Raw genomic sequence first — 17,588 nt, forward strand, 5'->3', positions numbered from 1 at the left:
CAGGCAGTAGCCCATAACTCGATGCCACACCGCCATCTTGGACCAAGACAGGTGAGCTGGGTCGGACTCTCTTATTAATACATTACTTCTGATTGGTGAAGCTGACTACAGGCTAGTGTTATATTACATCTGATTGGAGGAGCTTACCGCAGGCTCTTGACTCGCATGACCAAAACACTGGCAAGGTAGCACGGACGGGCCGCTGTAGAACGACCACAACAACATTAGAGATGAACATTAGGCGCCATAGGGTATTTCATCTATTTCTTATGGACATCAGTGGTATTATGTCACATTCAGTCAGCTAGTTGTGCAGTTTGACAGCTGCAGAGCACAGAGGGTCGAGACTCTACCGTGAAATGACACTCAGGGTATGCTGGTCGTGTTTTAGACCAACTAGTTGTTTGGAAACATTTGGGAAAGCCTTTATGAAACTTCCATGCTACAGAAATCAATGGTAAACCACCTTGTGGGACAATGGTGGGCAGGACACCCACTCTATTGTTTGGCCTGAAGGTTGACTGAAATGAATGGTTTTTAACCTGCTAGGTATGGCAGGCAGTTCGCACAAAAATGTCTTAAAGTTTCCCTCTTGGCTCGTATCCCTAGGGAGACCCAACCTTTACTGTTACCCAGTCTAATGATGACCCAAGTACTAAATACAGTAGGTGATGTAATACATGCCTGGCCTACATAAGGAGCTCAAATTACATTCTATGGGGCTCTGTCGATATTCAAAACACTGACTCAACCAATTACGCATCAGGAGGTCTTTTTCAATGTATCGGCATACTCTAGTATAATTTCTACATTTGTAATACACAAATGGTACTCAACCACAAAAGGTACACCTAACACAATAACTGGGGAGAATATAGCTAGCCTGTATACAGTATTTAATTTGTATTCACTGAGCAGTGGTGCGCCCCAACAGCAGTAATTACCACCCCTGCTATAGAAAATGTGAAATGAATAACAAACAAATTAGTAACACAGGCTCACCGATAAAACATACAGGCTTAATAAGAAGCTGTCTATGCTTTGTTCAGTGAGGATTTAGAGTATATACGTTTGGCCCCTAAGCGTGTTTGCTTGCTATTGGACTACACAGGAAAACACAACGAACTCGTTGATTACCACTTTAATCTCAATGGACCTACCGGTTTAAATAAAGTAGAAAGAAAAGTAACAGCAACTATAAATATGTCATTGCCCAGGAATTCTGCAGAATCATGCATCCCCTGTTGTTTTTTTAACTCTTCAGGCTTATTTGGAGATTAGATTGGTCATATATTTTATTTGAACTGGCATTAAAAAGGTCTTAAAAAGTTTTCACTAGTCACCCTCTTTTGCACTTTTGTTTTTTGCTCAGATATAAAGAGATTTTCCAGTCATAATTGTCTTCATTCAGATTTTGCTCAAAATATCGCCATAATATCTAACTATAAACCCAATGTCATGTATCAAACTGAACTGTTAGCTGAAGGTATTGTTACATCTTGACGTGTCATGTGTCGACCCTTTCTGGTCCCTGAGCCCTAGCTTAAACCGCAATTCTGCAGACAATGCTGCTGGTTGATGTTCAGTAGATTCAGTGGCAACATCAGTCCGCTCCTCCTTGCTAATCCTGCTGAAAAGCAGCCAAACCTCGAGTCGTTCTCAAGCCCTGAGGTCAGCACACAGATGAGAGAAAGTGGAGCAGTTACAGAACTGTGTAACATAAAATTAGACGGAGAGAAAGAGAGAAGTAGAGAGCAAGAGGAGGAGTGAGAAGAAAGAGAGAGCGAAAAAGTTTTGTTGTCCCCATGATTGAACAGGGGACAGACTATGGATCAGTCTCCGTCCGTTTGTTCGTGACTATTGAACTGATTTTGATGAAACTTGCGTAAATTATGTGTCCAAGTCATTTTCAAAATTACACTTCCCGGCCCAAGGGGGTACTACAATTACAGGTCAAAACAAGGTGACATATTGGTTACAGATTAGCCTAGAGGGGGTCTGCATAATTTGTGGGGGGATGACAAGTTTACTGTTACCTTGTTTTTTTTACATTACACCAGAGACAGGCTGATAAAAAAAAAAATGTAGAGGAAAGAGAGAAAAAGGAGGGGGAATGAGGAGATGGGAAGGAGAGAGAGGAGAGAGAGGAGAGAGAGGAGAGAGAGGGAGAGAGATGAGAGAGAGAGAAAGAGTGAAGAGAAAGACTGAAAGAGTGAAGAGAAAGAAAAAGAGAGCAAAAAAGCAAAGAAGAGGTGAAAAACAAGAAATCCCAGAAAGAGAATCGCCAAAACATCTGGGCTGGGGAAAACCAGTAAGAAAAAAAAAGAGAGGAGAAAAGGCAGCTAGTGTTGAAACAGACAGAGTGAAAGCCAAAACTAAGCTTAAAAAATTGGGAAGAGAAAGGTCACAGAAAGCAGAAAGACAAACACAAAAACATCTGAGATAGACAAAAAGCATCTGAAAGACAGAGAGACAGAGAGAGAAAGAGAGCGAGAGGAGAAGGAGGAAGTGTCCCGTCAGCGAGCTTGTGACAGTCACAGCGCTGACTGAGGAGAGAGGAGAGTCATTCATAAAAGCAGCACATGACTTCATGACTGTTACATACTTGTACTGCTTTGACCTCGATTGTCTGAACCAAAATGACTCAAAATCTCCCTCTCAATACAATGGACCCACGCAAACACACTTCTAAGGCATTTGCTTCCTTGAAGAACCTGTCAATTAAAAAACGAAAGCCCAAACGACATCGTCCCTTTTGAATTTAGACTACATTTAAAAACACCAAGAAGCCAACAAGCATTGCTTTAACTACTACTGAAATGCGTCTCGCCTATTTCTTAAAAAAGTACTGTTAAATATGGGATGAAAACTCCGTGAACAACAAAACCGCTTTAACTTAAACTCCGTCTGAAGCTAAACAGAAAGGACACAGACTGTTTTTTTCTCTCATCCAAAAAACACAAAGGCGTGCTGCACAGCAAACCCTCTAATCCATATTACATAACTTAACCCCACTAGACTGAATCAATCGTGGCCATCGCCAACGCCTGGCGCTGAAAAACTACCGCCTTGCTACTAGATCCAAACCCACACAAACTTAGCCCCTGCTGCTCGCTCTGTCCGGCTGAAAACAGCCACAGGTTGTCAACACTCAGGCAGAAGACACAACTAAAAGAAATAACAAACCAAACATTACACCTACACCTCCTTTCAGCAATACCATCATGCCCACTTGGAGGCATGTAAGCCTGGTTAAACATTACTGGCTCCTACCTGGGCATCATTGTGAGTCTGCCAGTCTTTCCCCAGCCCTCTCCCTCTCTCTATTCCTCTCTCCTCTCTCTTCTCTCTCTCTCTCCCAGCCAAAGCAGGGTCTAAGAATAGCGGTGAACTAAATTCACACAACAACATGAGACTGTCAGGTGATCGGAGGAGCACTGTGTGTGCGCCGGACAGTACAGAGGCAGCAAGCCTGGACTGCCGACTGCCAGAAAAGCACAGTGATAAGAGTCAGACTGCGGGGATTTGTTTGGTGTTCTTTCTAAATCCCCTTCTTTTTTTCTATCTCTCCTTCTAGCTCCCTCTCCCCTTCTTTCACTCGTTCTTCCTTAGACAAATTTAAAACACATAACATAAATGTAGAGGAAAAAATATTCTTCCTAAAAGCATCATTTACAAACAATTAATAGAAACTGCCCAGAGCAGGGAAGAGATAGTGAAGTGAATGCTTTCCTGCAATCTCTCTTTGATTCTTCCTTTACAGATGGATTATGGATACTTTTTTATGATAAATGGTAATTTAGTCCAGTGCATTGGTCCAGTATGAAAGAGTGAAACTTGGACTTGCCACTAAAAAGGATCTACGGTGCTGCTATAATTGCCTTCTTATCGCTTAAACCTCACTTGTGTTTCATGTGAATTCATGAACCAAGACGGCTGTGGGTAAGACCGAAAGTTTTACACCACTTCCTTTTCAAATGGGGCATTTCTACTCATTTTCACACATTATGCAAGGTGTTACCAACAAGAAGGGCTAGGTGTAAAACCCGATTTTTCAGTACCAGTTCTAAAACAATTCTTTCTTCAATACCTTATTTTCTGCAGTTAGAGGCCATCTATGTGTCAGAGTAAATTAGTTTCTATGTAACAAATATGTTTCACTTGCTCAAAATCGAAATATAATAAACCAGCCCAGGCTGAATTGTCATGATGACAAACAAGCAGGGAATCATGGGGGAAGTCATTAATCCTATATTATAGGACTATATGAGCAGTTTCATTCTAAACCGCTATATATCCACTTTTGAAGTTTGCTACCTGACATTCCTCAATATTTCAATAGCATACAACTCTTTACTAGCAACCCTTAATGTGTTTTTCATTCATGCCAACAATCATTTTGTCAGAGTGGGTCAACTTCTTCAAATGGTGGATATCTCACTTTGAAATGCAACTCTACAGAAGAGGAATCTCCACTGCAAATAAATGGGAGCTACAGATCTTCATAATTCCCGATTCCCGATGAATTAAACATAAAAAACCAACATCCCTGACAGTGATACGCTTTCCACAGCAGCAAGAGCAACCATAGCTGCTCCTGGCCAAAGTGTACACTGATAAAGGTCGTGACAAAGCAATCAGGTTTCCTTGACTGCAGTTAGTCTGACATCAGCCAACTTACTGACCTCAAGGAGCTGTCCCTCTCTCAACACACACTGGAACACATGTGTTTGTGTGTGTGTGTGTGTGTTCGTTCCTGCCTGGGTGTGTCCATTTGGATAGGCGGGCAGTCAGCAAGGACGAACACTGCTTGAATGTGTGTGTGTGTGTGTGTGTGTGTGTGTGTGTGTGTGTGTGTGTGTGTGTGTATGTGTATGTGTCAGAGAGAGACAGTTACATAAATATCCCTTCAGTCCAAGCTGTGTGACGTTCTTCCGACTGTGTGTGACAGGGGTTTGTGTTTGGTCCAGCAGCTTGTCCTCCCTATGCCACAGTACTCTCTCTCTCTCTTTTTTTGGTAAAGTTTTTTTATGGCATTTCTGCTACAAACAGCCTCCAGTGTAGCGATACCAGAATTTCTACTCTGATACTAATACTAAAAATACAAAAAATCTGTTACTAACAGTACGATCAAAAAACCAACAAGCCATGTCACAGAGCAACGGTGATAGATGATTTGCTACACTAAATGTTACCACATTTGACTTGGAAAGTTTCCGAATTCTGCGCAAATTAGAGCTTGCAGAACATGTTTGGTATGTATCAAGCATTTGTAAAATTAAATATTGAATTCAATCTTTTGCAACAGTATCACTGACATTTTGGTTATCGTGACAACACTAATCCCAGTGGAGAGTAACAAGAAAGACAGCAGAAAAGGGTCAACACTAGGGCTGCAACTATAAAATGTCAGAAAATGGTGAAAAATGTCGATCAGTGTTTCCCAAAGCCCAAGATGACGTCCTCAAATGTCTTGTTTTGTCCACAACCCAAAGATATTCAGTTTACTGTCATAGAGGAGTAAAGAAACCAGAAAATATTCACATTTAAGAAGATGGAATCAGAGAATTTTGACTTATTTTTCTTAGAAAATTACTCAAACCGATTAATCGATTATCAAAATAGTTGGTGATTAATTTAATAGTTGACAACTAATCGATTAATCGATTAGCTAATCATTGCAGCTCTAGTCAACACATGACAAAGATCATGTGCTGGACTCAAATCTGAGACACTGAGCACACAGCCTGCACTCTGGTCCAACAAACCAAACCAACAACCAAGATAAAGCAACACTGGGTGAGGGACACAATGTGACAGGACACAGTTGTCTTCTGTCCGTTATTCTAGGAAGTAGAACAGAAATATTCTGAGATGTCGAGATGTCTTAACAGTCTTGCATTAATTGCATGACAACTTCTTGTTTTCCCAGATCTTCTACTGTGCATTTAAGCTGTGTGTCTTTCTTCAGTTCCTGTTGCCCAATAAACCGCTCGGTGTATCACAGCCTTACATGTATGAATACCGGCTAGGCGTTTAAGTTCAGGCTGCAGCTCTTTCTGTGTGGTGATGCGCCTTTGCTCATGTTGAGAGAAGTGCGTTATTTGTCGCCATTTTATTTTTTGCAGTGGCATAGAGGAACAGTAAATACATGCTTGCACGTCCAATCTCAATGCAATCTAGAGTCTCATTAGGGATAATCCTGTACGTACATCTTCATAGACTCCACCAGCACTGATGAACACACAGAGCCGAACCTAATGAAGCAAAAACACTCGCCAAGGTACGTCTGCTTGTGTCCTTTTTCCTTTCAGTCTATATTTATCTGTTTGTCTTTTTGTGAACTGTACTTCATTGCAATCCCAGTGAAATAAAGTTTGATCGCTTGATTGATTCCCTGCCATGTAGAAACTGGTTGTTTGCTGAATAATGCTGATGGGCTGAAAATTAACCCACCCACTTAGAGGGAACACTCCCTGGCTGCTGGTCACACTTTCTACTTTGGCGAAACACAATACTGGCCGCTCACCACACCTTATTCACATGGATACAAGGCAAGAAGCCATGACACACACACACACACACAGAAAATGAACGTCAATGCCAGTAAGTCTTGGCTGTGGCTGGAAATTTTTTTCTACCAGCCACCACAGCAGGTAACCAACTACTGTTTGGCAGTTCATTTGGGTCATTTAGGTTTAAGATGCCACAAGCTGTGTTACGGATTACTTGGAATGAAGCATTTCCAGTACATTTCTGCTTATCTGATGAAGGTCTAATGACCGAAACATCAATTGAATACAGTGAATACAAGTGCTGAGACAGCCTGCGGGAAGTTTTGTTCTCTTTAACTGGCCAGTGATGTAGTGAAATATGTGGGTAGGTGGTTGCAATGGCGAGTTTCTTACTCTGACATGGATACACACACACACACACACATACACACACACACACACCAAATGCTACACTTCCCTTAACTAACAATAGCCTTGCTATGACTAAGTTATAGTAAACAGCAACTCCCTGAAAGAGCTGGCCCACATGGCCTGGAAGCACCTGACTGCCTGCAGTGAATACAGGTGAGGACTTCTGCATTCCAAAACTCACATGATTCTGAGTGTGAGAGGATGCTGCAACGCCCAGAGGCCTACGCATTCATACCTAGCCTTGTTCAACCAGTGACAGGTTGACCGAGGCTATTCGTACAGCCAGGGGGTAGCATACATTTGATATCAGCTGGGATCAATCTTTACATTTAGCCTACATTTATGGAGAGAAAGGGTCACAGCAGCCAGACAATAGCTCAATAGGTCATGTATGATAGAGAGATGCAAGGTAAGAGCCAGGGGAAAAAAATGTAGCCTAGAGAATTCATAGGCCTATTAAAAAAAAATCATTACATACAAAATTATATAGAATTTAGGTTAAAATAAATCCTTGCAGGGTAATATTAATGGGTATGTTTTCGTGGGAAGCTTGTCCATGCCCAGGCAAACAGCTCTTGGCATTGGGAGCACAAATGTCATGGTTTTTTGGCAATCATTCGTCTTCCCTGCCTAGTGTCCTTCACAGGTTTAGAATTTACACTGTGTGTGCGTGCGTGTGTGTTAGTCAATGACTATGACTGTAACTGTGCTTGTGTCAGAACTTCTTCTGAATCAGCAACACATGATAGGAAGGGAGTGATAGTGAAAACTAATGCGTGTCTGACTGTGTGTCGCAAAGAATCACATGAATGCATAAATGCGATGAGTACGAGTGCTGGAAGCAACGCAAATGAGAATGAATGCTCTGTCATTAGAATTGCATTTTTGATGTACAGGCTATTCTAAATTCAACATCTTGACTATTTTCAACTGCAGCAAGCATTCTACATGAAATGCAATTATTCTTTGCTCTTATTGAGATAGACTAACAATCGGCAAATAAAATGAAACACGTCAGTATCGCAGAATTCTCCAATTAGTAGCCTAATAGTGGGACCATAAAAACAATATTCGATTAGACAAGATTAATTGTGCAGCCTTATAATAAACTTGTAATAGTCAAAATCCTACTGGCAGTCAGCATATCCCTGCCTCTCTGTCGATCTCCCCCCTGTCATTCGTTGTATTCCCCCCCCCACCCCCCGCCACCCCCCAGGGTAATCAATCTAGAGGCTGGAACTAGGCTAAGTAGGTGATGTGACAGAGTGAACTTTCTGGTTTGATTTTAGGATCCAGCAGAGGAACTTCACACAGTGTGTTGTCTGTGGAAAGCCAAAGCCACGTCACAATGTTCTTAAATTTTCCTTCCAGGTTGAAGAAAGGCCATACAAATGAATGAATGACATGCCATACTCTATTCTTTGAATGCTTTTATGCAAAGCACCTTACCGTACTGTGCGTGCATACACTTTTATCACCCAGTGGAAATGAATTAACTGATAAATACTAGGCCAAAACATAAATTACAACTAAATCCTCACTGGAGTGTCAATGTAAATCAATGAACAAAGGTGACTGCGGACAGACACAATGTTCTACAACACTCTACATTCATTCTAGTAGCATATGGTCCTGGAAATAAACTGAAACTAAAGAACAAGAAACCTAAAACGCAGAACGGGACAAGAGTAACTTGAGATTCATTTTCAATTATGTCCATAGATCATGCTTCTAAATGTATTTCCTGTGCTCCTCATTTTCTTTCAGTTTTTCAAATTTAGGACCTCGTATCACTGCAGAGCCCTGGATAAGACATAATGATCACCGCTTCCATCAACTGCTCAAACACTTAAATTTTGAAAGTCAATCAATAAATGACTACTAAAAATAAATGCCACTGTACGATAGTCAAACTAGCAAACTACACAACTCAGCAACTCAGTCTAACAGTCCCGCGATGTTGAATTTAATTTTGTGGAAGCACCTCTGCTGGGAATCGAACTCGTGTCTCCCGCTTGAGAGTCTGCAGTCTAATTCCCTGCGGGCCACGTGACCCATAAAGTGAACAGAGTTACCGACCGACCAACTGACAATACCATCCATAGAGCCCCTGCTGTCACGGGGATAAAACTATTTTAAAAAAATTGGTATGGTGAGCCAAGACCCATTTATGAGATACAGAGATGTTTTCATAATGCTCCGGGCATGGCAGCCTAACGGAGGGGATCTGGTTTAAGTTTAGATAGGGATTGTCTGTGCTAGCAAAATAAGACTTGTGTTGAGAGCCAAAATGGACCAACTCCAGGATCTCCTTCAGATATTTTACAGTATGACCCAACAACACAAAGCAGGAACTAGCTGTGGCACAAAGAAGGAGAACAGGAATCTCCACTGGATGTTGGATGTACATACAGTATGTATAGATGAATGAATAAATATGTAAACAAATGTCTATAAATGTTCAGCCGAGCGTCACATGTAGAGTGATGCAGGCTGCTGTCCGTAGTATGTCTTGCACTGTCCCTTTGCCCTGTATGTGGGCTCTTGTTGTCCTTGTATCATATGACAGTATGTGCTCTGAAACTGGAAACTGTTCACGAAGAAAAAACAGTGATTGAAGTGATTCTGATTCTGGGACTGAAGGGAGTGAAGTCCTTACAAAATTACAGCCTGGACCTTTAATTTGCTTTGCGAGTTCTCCTTATTTTTACAATTTGCCCTATATTAGTATGGTTATATTTCCATTTACTGTAACCCAATTACAAGGCATAATAATCAACCTAAAGGGTATCCAGTATCCTATGCTGTGTGCCACAGGATACTGGACAGAGCTTGACTTCATACATGAACTAAAATAACATGTACACCTAACTAGATGTTAAGCCGACATACTAGCACTCACCATAATGCTACGGGGTGTGTGTGGCTTTTACGTAAAACTATATCTTTACCATGACCCTGCTGTTCTGAGAAGCCTGAGTGAGGCCACTTAAAATAGCCCTGATAGGAACCCGATGACAGCCGCTGTCTTAACAGAGCTCTGGCTGACCTGTGGTGCGTGCAAACACACACACACGCACACACACAAGCCTACAATACAAACATGCATCCATGACGCTAACATGGCTTTAAATATGCAGAAGTAATAATGGCTGAAAGTGAAGCAAGCACACGGACACACACCTCCCTTCCCTGGTCCAACCCGTAGTTTTATGGCTGTGACTGAGAATGTGACCATGTGATCGTCCCGCAGTCAGACAGGACAGTCTGAGATTGATGAAAGCCTCACGTGACACTGACACACACACACACACACACACACACACACACACAGAGAGACACAGGGTTATGAAAGTATGCAGTGGAGGAAGGACACCACTCCACAATCAGGAACCTGAGACACTTCTTTTCCCATAAACCATCAATGAAAAAACAGAAACTAAATACCTGTTGTAGTGTAAAACTTTGTTCAGTATGAAAAGTTGCGCAACTTCGTAGATGAAGGAGATTCTGGCATAATGAGCTGCACCCAGGCGTGTGCCTGCAAGCTCATACCAAATATTATTTAATATGCCTACTTACCATTTTATATGCCTATTGACACTTTGATTCCACTCCTGTATGTCACAACATTTTTAAATTTACTATAAGGCGAATGCCAGAAATATGAACCAACTGCAAACCATACATCACCCATCTGATGTTGATGTTGCATTATAGATTGGGGTTGACGTGTTGACAGTTTGTGTATTTTCATTGCATAGTGGACATCATGCATTTAGCCATATTCTAGATCAATGCTTTTTCCATACCATCCTGAAAATGCATTGTGCACCCAGAAATAAAATGGAGACGCTACGAGCTAGCTTATGAAAAGTTCTATTTTCACAGTCACCCATGAAAAAAGAAATTCAGTGGTCTGGTTTTAAGATAGGCTATACATTAAAGGGCACGTCCAGTTGTTTTTCCTGATGACATTAAAGGTGAAACACCCAGTATAAATTACTTATCATCATTTTGCTTGCATGAAGCTTCTGAAAGAAACCTTTCCTGTCAGCTGTCACTTTACACCCCTACCAATAAACATTGGATTTGATTGAACTGGGGATGCAAAATGGTGTGTGCAAAAAAACAGCTGCCACATCTATTGCCTTTCTAGTGCTTTCTCTCTCTCTCACACACACACACACACACACACACAGGCCCTCCCTCCATTTCTAGCTCAGCGCAAGCCAAGACTACATTGAGTTGTCCGACCCAGGTCAGGAAGGAAGCTTCCCCAGCAGGCAGCGGTGGCAGGGACAGCCAGGGCGGTCAGTCTGGGAGGGGTGTGTGTGTGTGAGTGTGTGTGTGTGTATGTGGTGGGGTTGGCTGGGGCTCAGGCCTCTGGCTGGGTCCTGGCTGGCCCAGGGATGAGCCAGGAGCTCTCAGCGTTATGTACAGTATGCTGTCCCTGGTCACGCGCTGCAGCTAGGGAAACAGGAGAGGCTTTTTAGGCTTTCCTCACAGGGTCGGCCAACCTGCTGCCCTCACTGGTATTTTGGAGAGGACAGCGCTGTGCCATGACAGAGCTTTACGTGGATGGGTGCAGCATTTTGCAGGGCAATGGGGGGTTGCACAACAGCAAAACTTTCAAGATTTTATCAATCACCTTCAAGGCTCGTGTTGGACTAGCGCCTAGCTACTTCTCTGACCTTTTAATCCACTACGAGCCAAATCACAGCCTGAGATTCTGGGGCAGGGCGCTTTTGTCGAAAAAAAATCCAGGTTGAAAACAAAGGGTGATTGGGCCTTCTCAGTTAAGGCACCACTACTGTGGTACAAGCTGCCTGAGGAGATCAGGATACCTTCTTCAGTGTCTTATTTTAACATACTTTTATAAACGTACTTATATTTAGTTTTTGTGTTTAGATTGATCGCTATAATCTTGTTTATTGTTATTTTATCTGTTTATTGTAGAGATGCACCGATCGATCGGCCGGTGACCGGAATCGGCCGGTTTTCAGCTGATCGGCCATGACCGGTGACCGGCCGATCAGTCTCATATATCCGATTCTGTGCCGGTCAAATTTAAGACAATTGTAAAAACTCCGCTGTAATTAAGCAATATTACACGAGAGGGTGTGCGTTACTGTGATGCTTACCAACAAAATAAAAGATACAAACAAAATGTATTCATATTGTGGGGCAATTCGCTCTCAAAATAAAAAACGTTTTGCTAGTGTTATGTCCGTTTCCCTGGAAATACATGGGGTCTGACTAATAACTGGAAAACAATCAGTCACGTCAGTAGACTCCTATGTAATGGAACCTAGTTTACTACTCCAGCAAGTAGGCGGAGCCTTAGTAACGACCTGCAACAGAGACTATTTCTAGTCCCTGTTGAGTCAGCCAGCCAACTTGAGCTAATGCTTTCTAGACATCGCGGGATTTCCCAAACTGAATAAATACCACACATATAAACACAAAACTGCCTTGCTAGCTCAATCTTGTTGTAACTAAGATATCTGCTGAAAAAAATATTTTTTCCATGGACAGATTTAGCTGCTATGTCCGCGAACTTCACATGTATTTTTAAGCTAGTAGCGCCGTGTCACCGACTCACCGACACAGCTGATGGATGGCAGAGCGTCTGGTAACATCAAGGCTGAACAGAGTTAGCGTAGCGTTATATTTAAATATATTGTATGATAATATGGCGGAGTAATATTTTGTGATGAGCACGGCTAGGTGTGTTGTCATGCTGATTTGATTACGTTCTAAATGTCTAGTTGACCAATCAGATAGCTTGGTCGGAACTACCTGTTGTATAATAGTCCATAATAGTAATAGTCCGTGTGTTGTTATATAGATCTGTTGCACCTGTTTTCTTTCGGGAAAGTATAAAGTGGGATATACTGCAATTCATTTTCATTTGGATTTTATTTGTTCAAAAAAGCTCTGTCCAGTAACCTGGAGAACTTTTTTATTTTGAGATTTGTTTGAGTGAGAGTGAGAGAAGGTCCTGTAACCTGGTGCAGTTTTGGAGAAAATGTAAGTTATTAATAGTCAATGTTTTATTATGAACATACAATTGAATTTTAATTTTCCATTAAAGAAAAGTTACAAAAATGTTTGTGTGTGCTGTCAATTATAGTTCTTAGAAAGAAAATCGGAATCGGCAGGTCAGACTTTTAAAAAATCGGAAATCGGAATCGGCCAAGAAAATTGCAATCGGTGCATCTCTAGTTTATTGTATACTGCTGTTTTTAGGATTGGTCATTTTTATCATTTTCCTTCTCTGCTCCTGTGTGAATTAGCCTACTTTGTAACCGTTTCTAAAAGCACTCTATAAAGTTTATTAGCACTATTAGTGAAACACTGTGATGCCAAACCCATGATACCTGTAAAGCCAAAGATTCTCCCCCATATTTTGTTTAAAAAGGCTAAGTATCTCTTTGGTCGGGTTATTATCAGTTCCCTTTTCGAGAGCCAACTGACAAACCAAACTAAGGTGGATTTGACTCAACTGCACCAAACACAACAGCTATGAAATCATCCAAAGGCTCTTATGACTAATAATGTGTGATAACGATTCACCAGCCAACTCAACAATGAGCCTCATCATTTCATAATCATCCAAGTGTCTGTCACTACGAGAACAAATTAGTCCATGCTACCGTACCTAACCAGCCTGATTCAAAACGTCTTGTCTCTTTCATAAACACTTCTGTCACACCGACTGCTAAGGCAATAGGTGAGTGCAATCAAACCGAACTTCCAACGTAGTTAGGTCAGTTGCGATTCTTAAAACCGAGGAACAGAATGTCATCTCTCCACTCCACACACTATCTTTGCATTTAACTTCTCCAATCATAACCCATCCTCTTTGTTTCTTCTCACTTTGTCTACCTGCTCAACTCATGTCCACCCAAATCCTCTCCTCTGTTTGCATTCTTTCCTTCCCTCCTGTCACACAAGACCTTATATTCAGGATCCTATAACCTACATATAATCTACAACCTCCTTTTCTTCTTGAACATCTAAAAACACTTCCACCCCTTCCACTGATTCACCTCGACTCACTGGATCCACTCAACCTCTTCCCAGTCATCTACTTTCCCATCTTAGATGTTCTCTTATTTCCTCTCCACCCAAGCCCTCTCCTCTCATCTGCTCATTTTCTCCTCTCTCCCCTCCCATCCCCAAACCTTTATGATTGAAATTCTATATTCTAGCCTCTTTCTTTATTTTCCTCCTAGCATCCTCTCCAACTCCTCTCCCCCTCTGCTGACCACTTGCCTGATGCCTGATGAATGGGGAGCTCATGCCAGAGGTATGAGCAGCACAGCTGACCACTGAGTTAATAGAAACCCCTGCTGCCCGTCTGCTTGCTCTAGGATCAAAGCCAGCCAGCCAACCAGCACCCACACACACAAACACTCATATCTCTGAAGCCAGCCAGGGCACCTTTATGGCCTTGGAACGTGCTCTGGCGCACATACGGGCCAAGGTGCAGGTGGCACCCGTGGGAGGAGAGGAGAGGTCTCAGGTCCACCAGTAAATATACCCCCCCCCCCCCATCGGCCCACAGGCTGAGAGCAACATTTTCCGATGCAAGTATATTTAAAACTAAGAGGGCAGCTTCCCCCCGGTGCTGAGCCTGACCCTGACCCAGAATGTGGGTAGAAACATGCAAAGGAAAACTGCAAAGCAACCCAGGGAGGATAGAGTACCCTCCTGGCCAAAACTGCATTGTCCAGTCAGGTTGAATTATAGAACCAGGATAACGAAATAACAACTTCTCCTCCTAATAATTATAATAACGGTTGTTGTTTTTATGAATAAGACCATGCTCTCGGTGCAGAAATAAAGATGCAGAATTGGATGATAACAGTTTTAGACGATGTGTCACACGATCCACACTTCCATGCACGACATGAAATGAAGTTCAGTCTTCATCACGTCCCCTGCAGCAGCAGCAGCAGCCTCTGGTCAGTCTACTCTACGGAGACTGAAGCGCAGCTCGCCGTGGCTCAGTTTGTCATCACAGGCCGACTGAGTCAGTCACATGTGCTCCTACACAGACAGACAGAGCACACAGTGTCCTCCTCTGCTGGCTGAAGGCGCTGAGAGAGTTACAGTACCGTCTGCAGGACCGGGAGAAGCCCACAGTTGTACTTTGCACCAAGTTATCAGGGTTATAGCTCCCGATAAGCAACAAATATAACGTGCCGCTACTCAACACGGCAGGATCGCCCTCCTCCTTGTTAGCATGCAGGCTTTAGCTGCCGTTACCCAAAACCCTCCACAGAAATACAAAGATCAACTCTCAAGGGAGACAAAGGAGAAAGCGGGACACGGCGTTCAGCTGAGTGTAACTTAACAGCGATGAATAGATATTTCACCACACTCGAGGCAGCGAGAAAGCGTTTATGATCAGCTACCAATTCAGTATCAGCAACAAACGGGCCACAATAACACTGTAAAGGAGTAGAAAAAGTCATGAGGTAAGCCGAGTCCCACAAAGGGACAGCGCGTGCAGCCCGCTAGCGTCTGTTAGCTAGCATTAGCTTGCTAACCAACAAAAACAATTCTGCGTCTCCCTGCACTTTGCACTAGAAATTTGAGACGTATAAAACTGTATAATATGTTGTAAGTTCAAATATCACCGCGCTAAAACTGTGTCATCCTTCCAGCCACCATAATGAGAAGCATAAATAGCGCACACATACACACACACACACACACACACACACACATAATATTACATACCTGAAAGCTGGGTCCTCTTTGCTACATCTCGGGGGCGGCGAAAATGCATTTTTTTTGTTAAAAAGTTTCTGAAAAAGAGTCGGAGGCATTTTGTACCAAAATAAATTCGGTACAGAAGGTCTCTTTCCTTTTCAAATCCAAGAGCAAATCTTGTTCCTTCTAACTGTCTCCATGGGTGTCAGAGTCATATGACAGGCATTAGTCACACGAGCTGCTTGGTAACCCACTACATTTTTCTGATTGGCCGATCAGACGCTGCTGCTCCTGCAAAATACGCGATTGGCTGATATTTTTGGCTGGGTACCACGTGGTCAGTGGATTCGCTGTGTTGATGTTTTGTCTATCTGAAAACCTGAGAATCATGACAGCATGAAATATATTCACAGAAATCATATAAGTCCAGCACTGCTGCTTGTAAGAAACAGTCAAAGACCCCCCCCATTTTATCAAATTGTTAAGGTTGTATTCACAGCTGGAACCATGCAGAGTTAAGAAAAACACAGGAGTATCCAACAAGTTATTTATTTATGCATTTATTTTACAATATAGATATTTTGTCTGACTCTCATTCATGTGTACAATTACAGAGAAATACAAGTGACTCATACATATAAAAGAGGAACATAAAATACATTTACATTAGACCTTCAGCGATTCAGATTTCATAGATTTAGCTCATTTGGCAGTGACACATATGCCGAAAGAGTAAAGAATAACAAGATACATACAAAGCACATATATTTTACATGTGAAATAGACAAAAAAGGACAGTCAAGAAAGAATGAGAGGAAGACTGGTACTTAAAATACAGGCCTGACATCTAGTGGTCGTTTTGCATCATGACATTTTTTAAATAAAAAAAAAGAACATTTGAAACTTGTTTTATGAGTGCCAACACTGTGTGAAGTTGGTAGTGTAAAATACATATATATATACATTTAAAAGTGAATTTTAATGAGCAGATGTATTTATGACTAGTCGAGTGATACACCAACACTGGCTCAGTCACAAACTGCCAAAGACTATCTGGGGAAAACACACATAGGACCACACTGTTCATCTTAAATCACAAATTTAAAATTAAAAACTGATCAAGCTGTAGTATATTTGAAATTTCATTTTCCATTTTAGTCATTCAGCAACTCATTCAGTCTTATCCAGTGTCTTACAATGAGTGAGCAGGAAGGGTTTCAGTGCCTTGCTCAAGGACACTTCAACAGGACACATGGCCAATACTGGGATCGAACCCAGGACCTCCTGAGGCCTTATGGGACCGTCTCTATAACTGCTACGTTCCTTTGCCTCCCCAATTTAAAGTAAACACAGATTTGTATTTTTTTTTTACCTATGGCATGTTTTTCCTTCGTCTAGAGACTGACAACAAAAAACCTGTCTGGACGTTTTTTGTTCTAGATTATGCGAGATAAGACGGAACCTTTACGTACAAAGTTTTGACTCTCGGGCTTCAGATGTCACGGGAAGATAAGGTTCTGTCTGCCTAGCAGCGTTGAGAGGAAATAAAACAGCACTTCTGAGTTTGGCGTATCTGTTTCTCAATCTCTGAAAGAATGCATCCCTGTCTCTGTCGTCGGCAAAGTCAAAGAACTTGGCTTGCTCCTGGTTAGTGTCTGCACACTCTTTCAGCGTCACCCTCAGAGGTTGTGTCTCTTCTTTAGGAATTATCTCACCCGCTTTGAACGTCTCCGTATCAGCCGTCATCGGGCTGGATGTTCGGACCGGGTCACCGGCGTTGTGATTGGTTAATTTGGCAGCTGGGATGGTTTTTGATCCGAGGCTCTCAGCAAGGACCGGGCTGTTGAAGCGCACCTTCTTCTTGTACCGGATGGGCTTTCTGTTGGTGAGCTGAGGGAGCAGAAATATAATTATCTGGAATTAACACATACCAAA

General features: G+C 42.2%; 1 protein-coding gene across 5 annotated transcripts in view; it reads right to left on the reverse strand.

Moving 5' to 3' along the window:
* Positions 1–15,838, reverse strand: part of fnip1 (folliculin interacting protein 1) — a 54,449-nt gene extending 38,611 nt beyond the window's left edge. For 4 of the 5 annotated variants that reach the window (XM_071541523.1, XM_071541526.1, XM_071541524.1 and 1 more), the window contains exon 1: positions 15,681–15,838. In XM_071541523.1, coding sequence (XP_071397624.1) covers positions 15,681–15,769 — 89 coding nt within the window. In that variant the 5' untranslated portion in view covers positions 15,770–15,838. The remainder of the gene's footprint in view (positions 1–15,680) is intronic. The other variant, XM_071541525.1, reaches the window with a different exon arrangement.
* Between the last annotated feature and the right edge of the window lie 1,750 nt (positions 15,839–17,588).

Source organism: Centroberyx affinis, unplaced genomic scaffold (genome assembly GCF_046629955.1).
Source record: "Centroberyx affinis isolate AG114_WGS23_722 - 3 ecotype Tasmania unplaced genomic scaffold, CSIRO-AGI_Caff_v1 ptg003896l_1, whole genome shotgun sequence".
NCBI lineage: Eukaryota > Metazoa > Chordata > Actinopteri > Beryciformes > Berycidae > Centroberyx > Centroberyx affinis.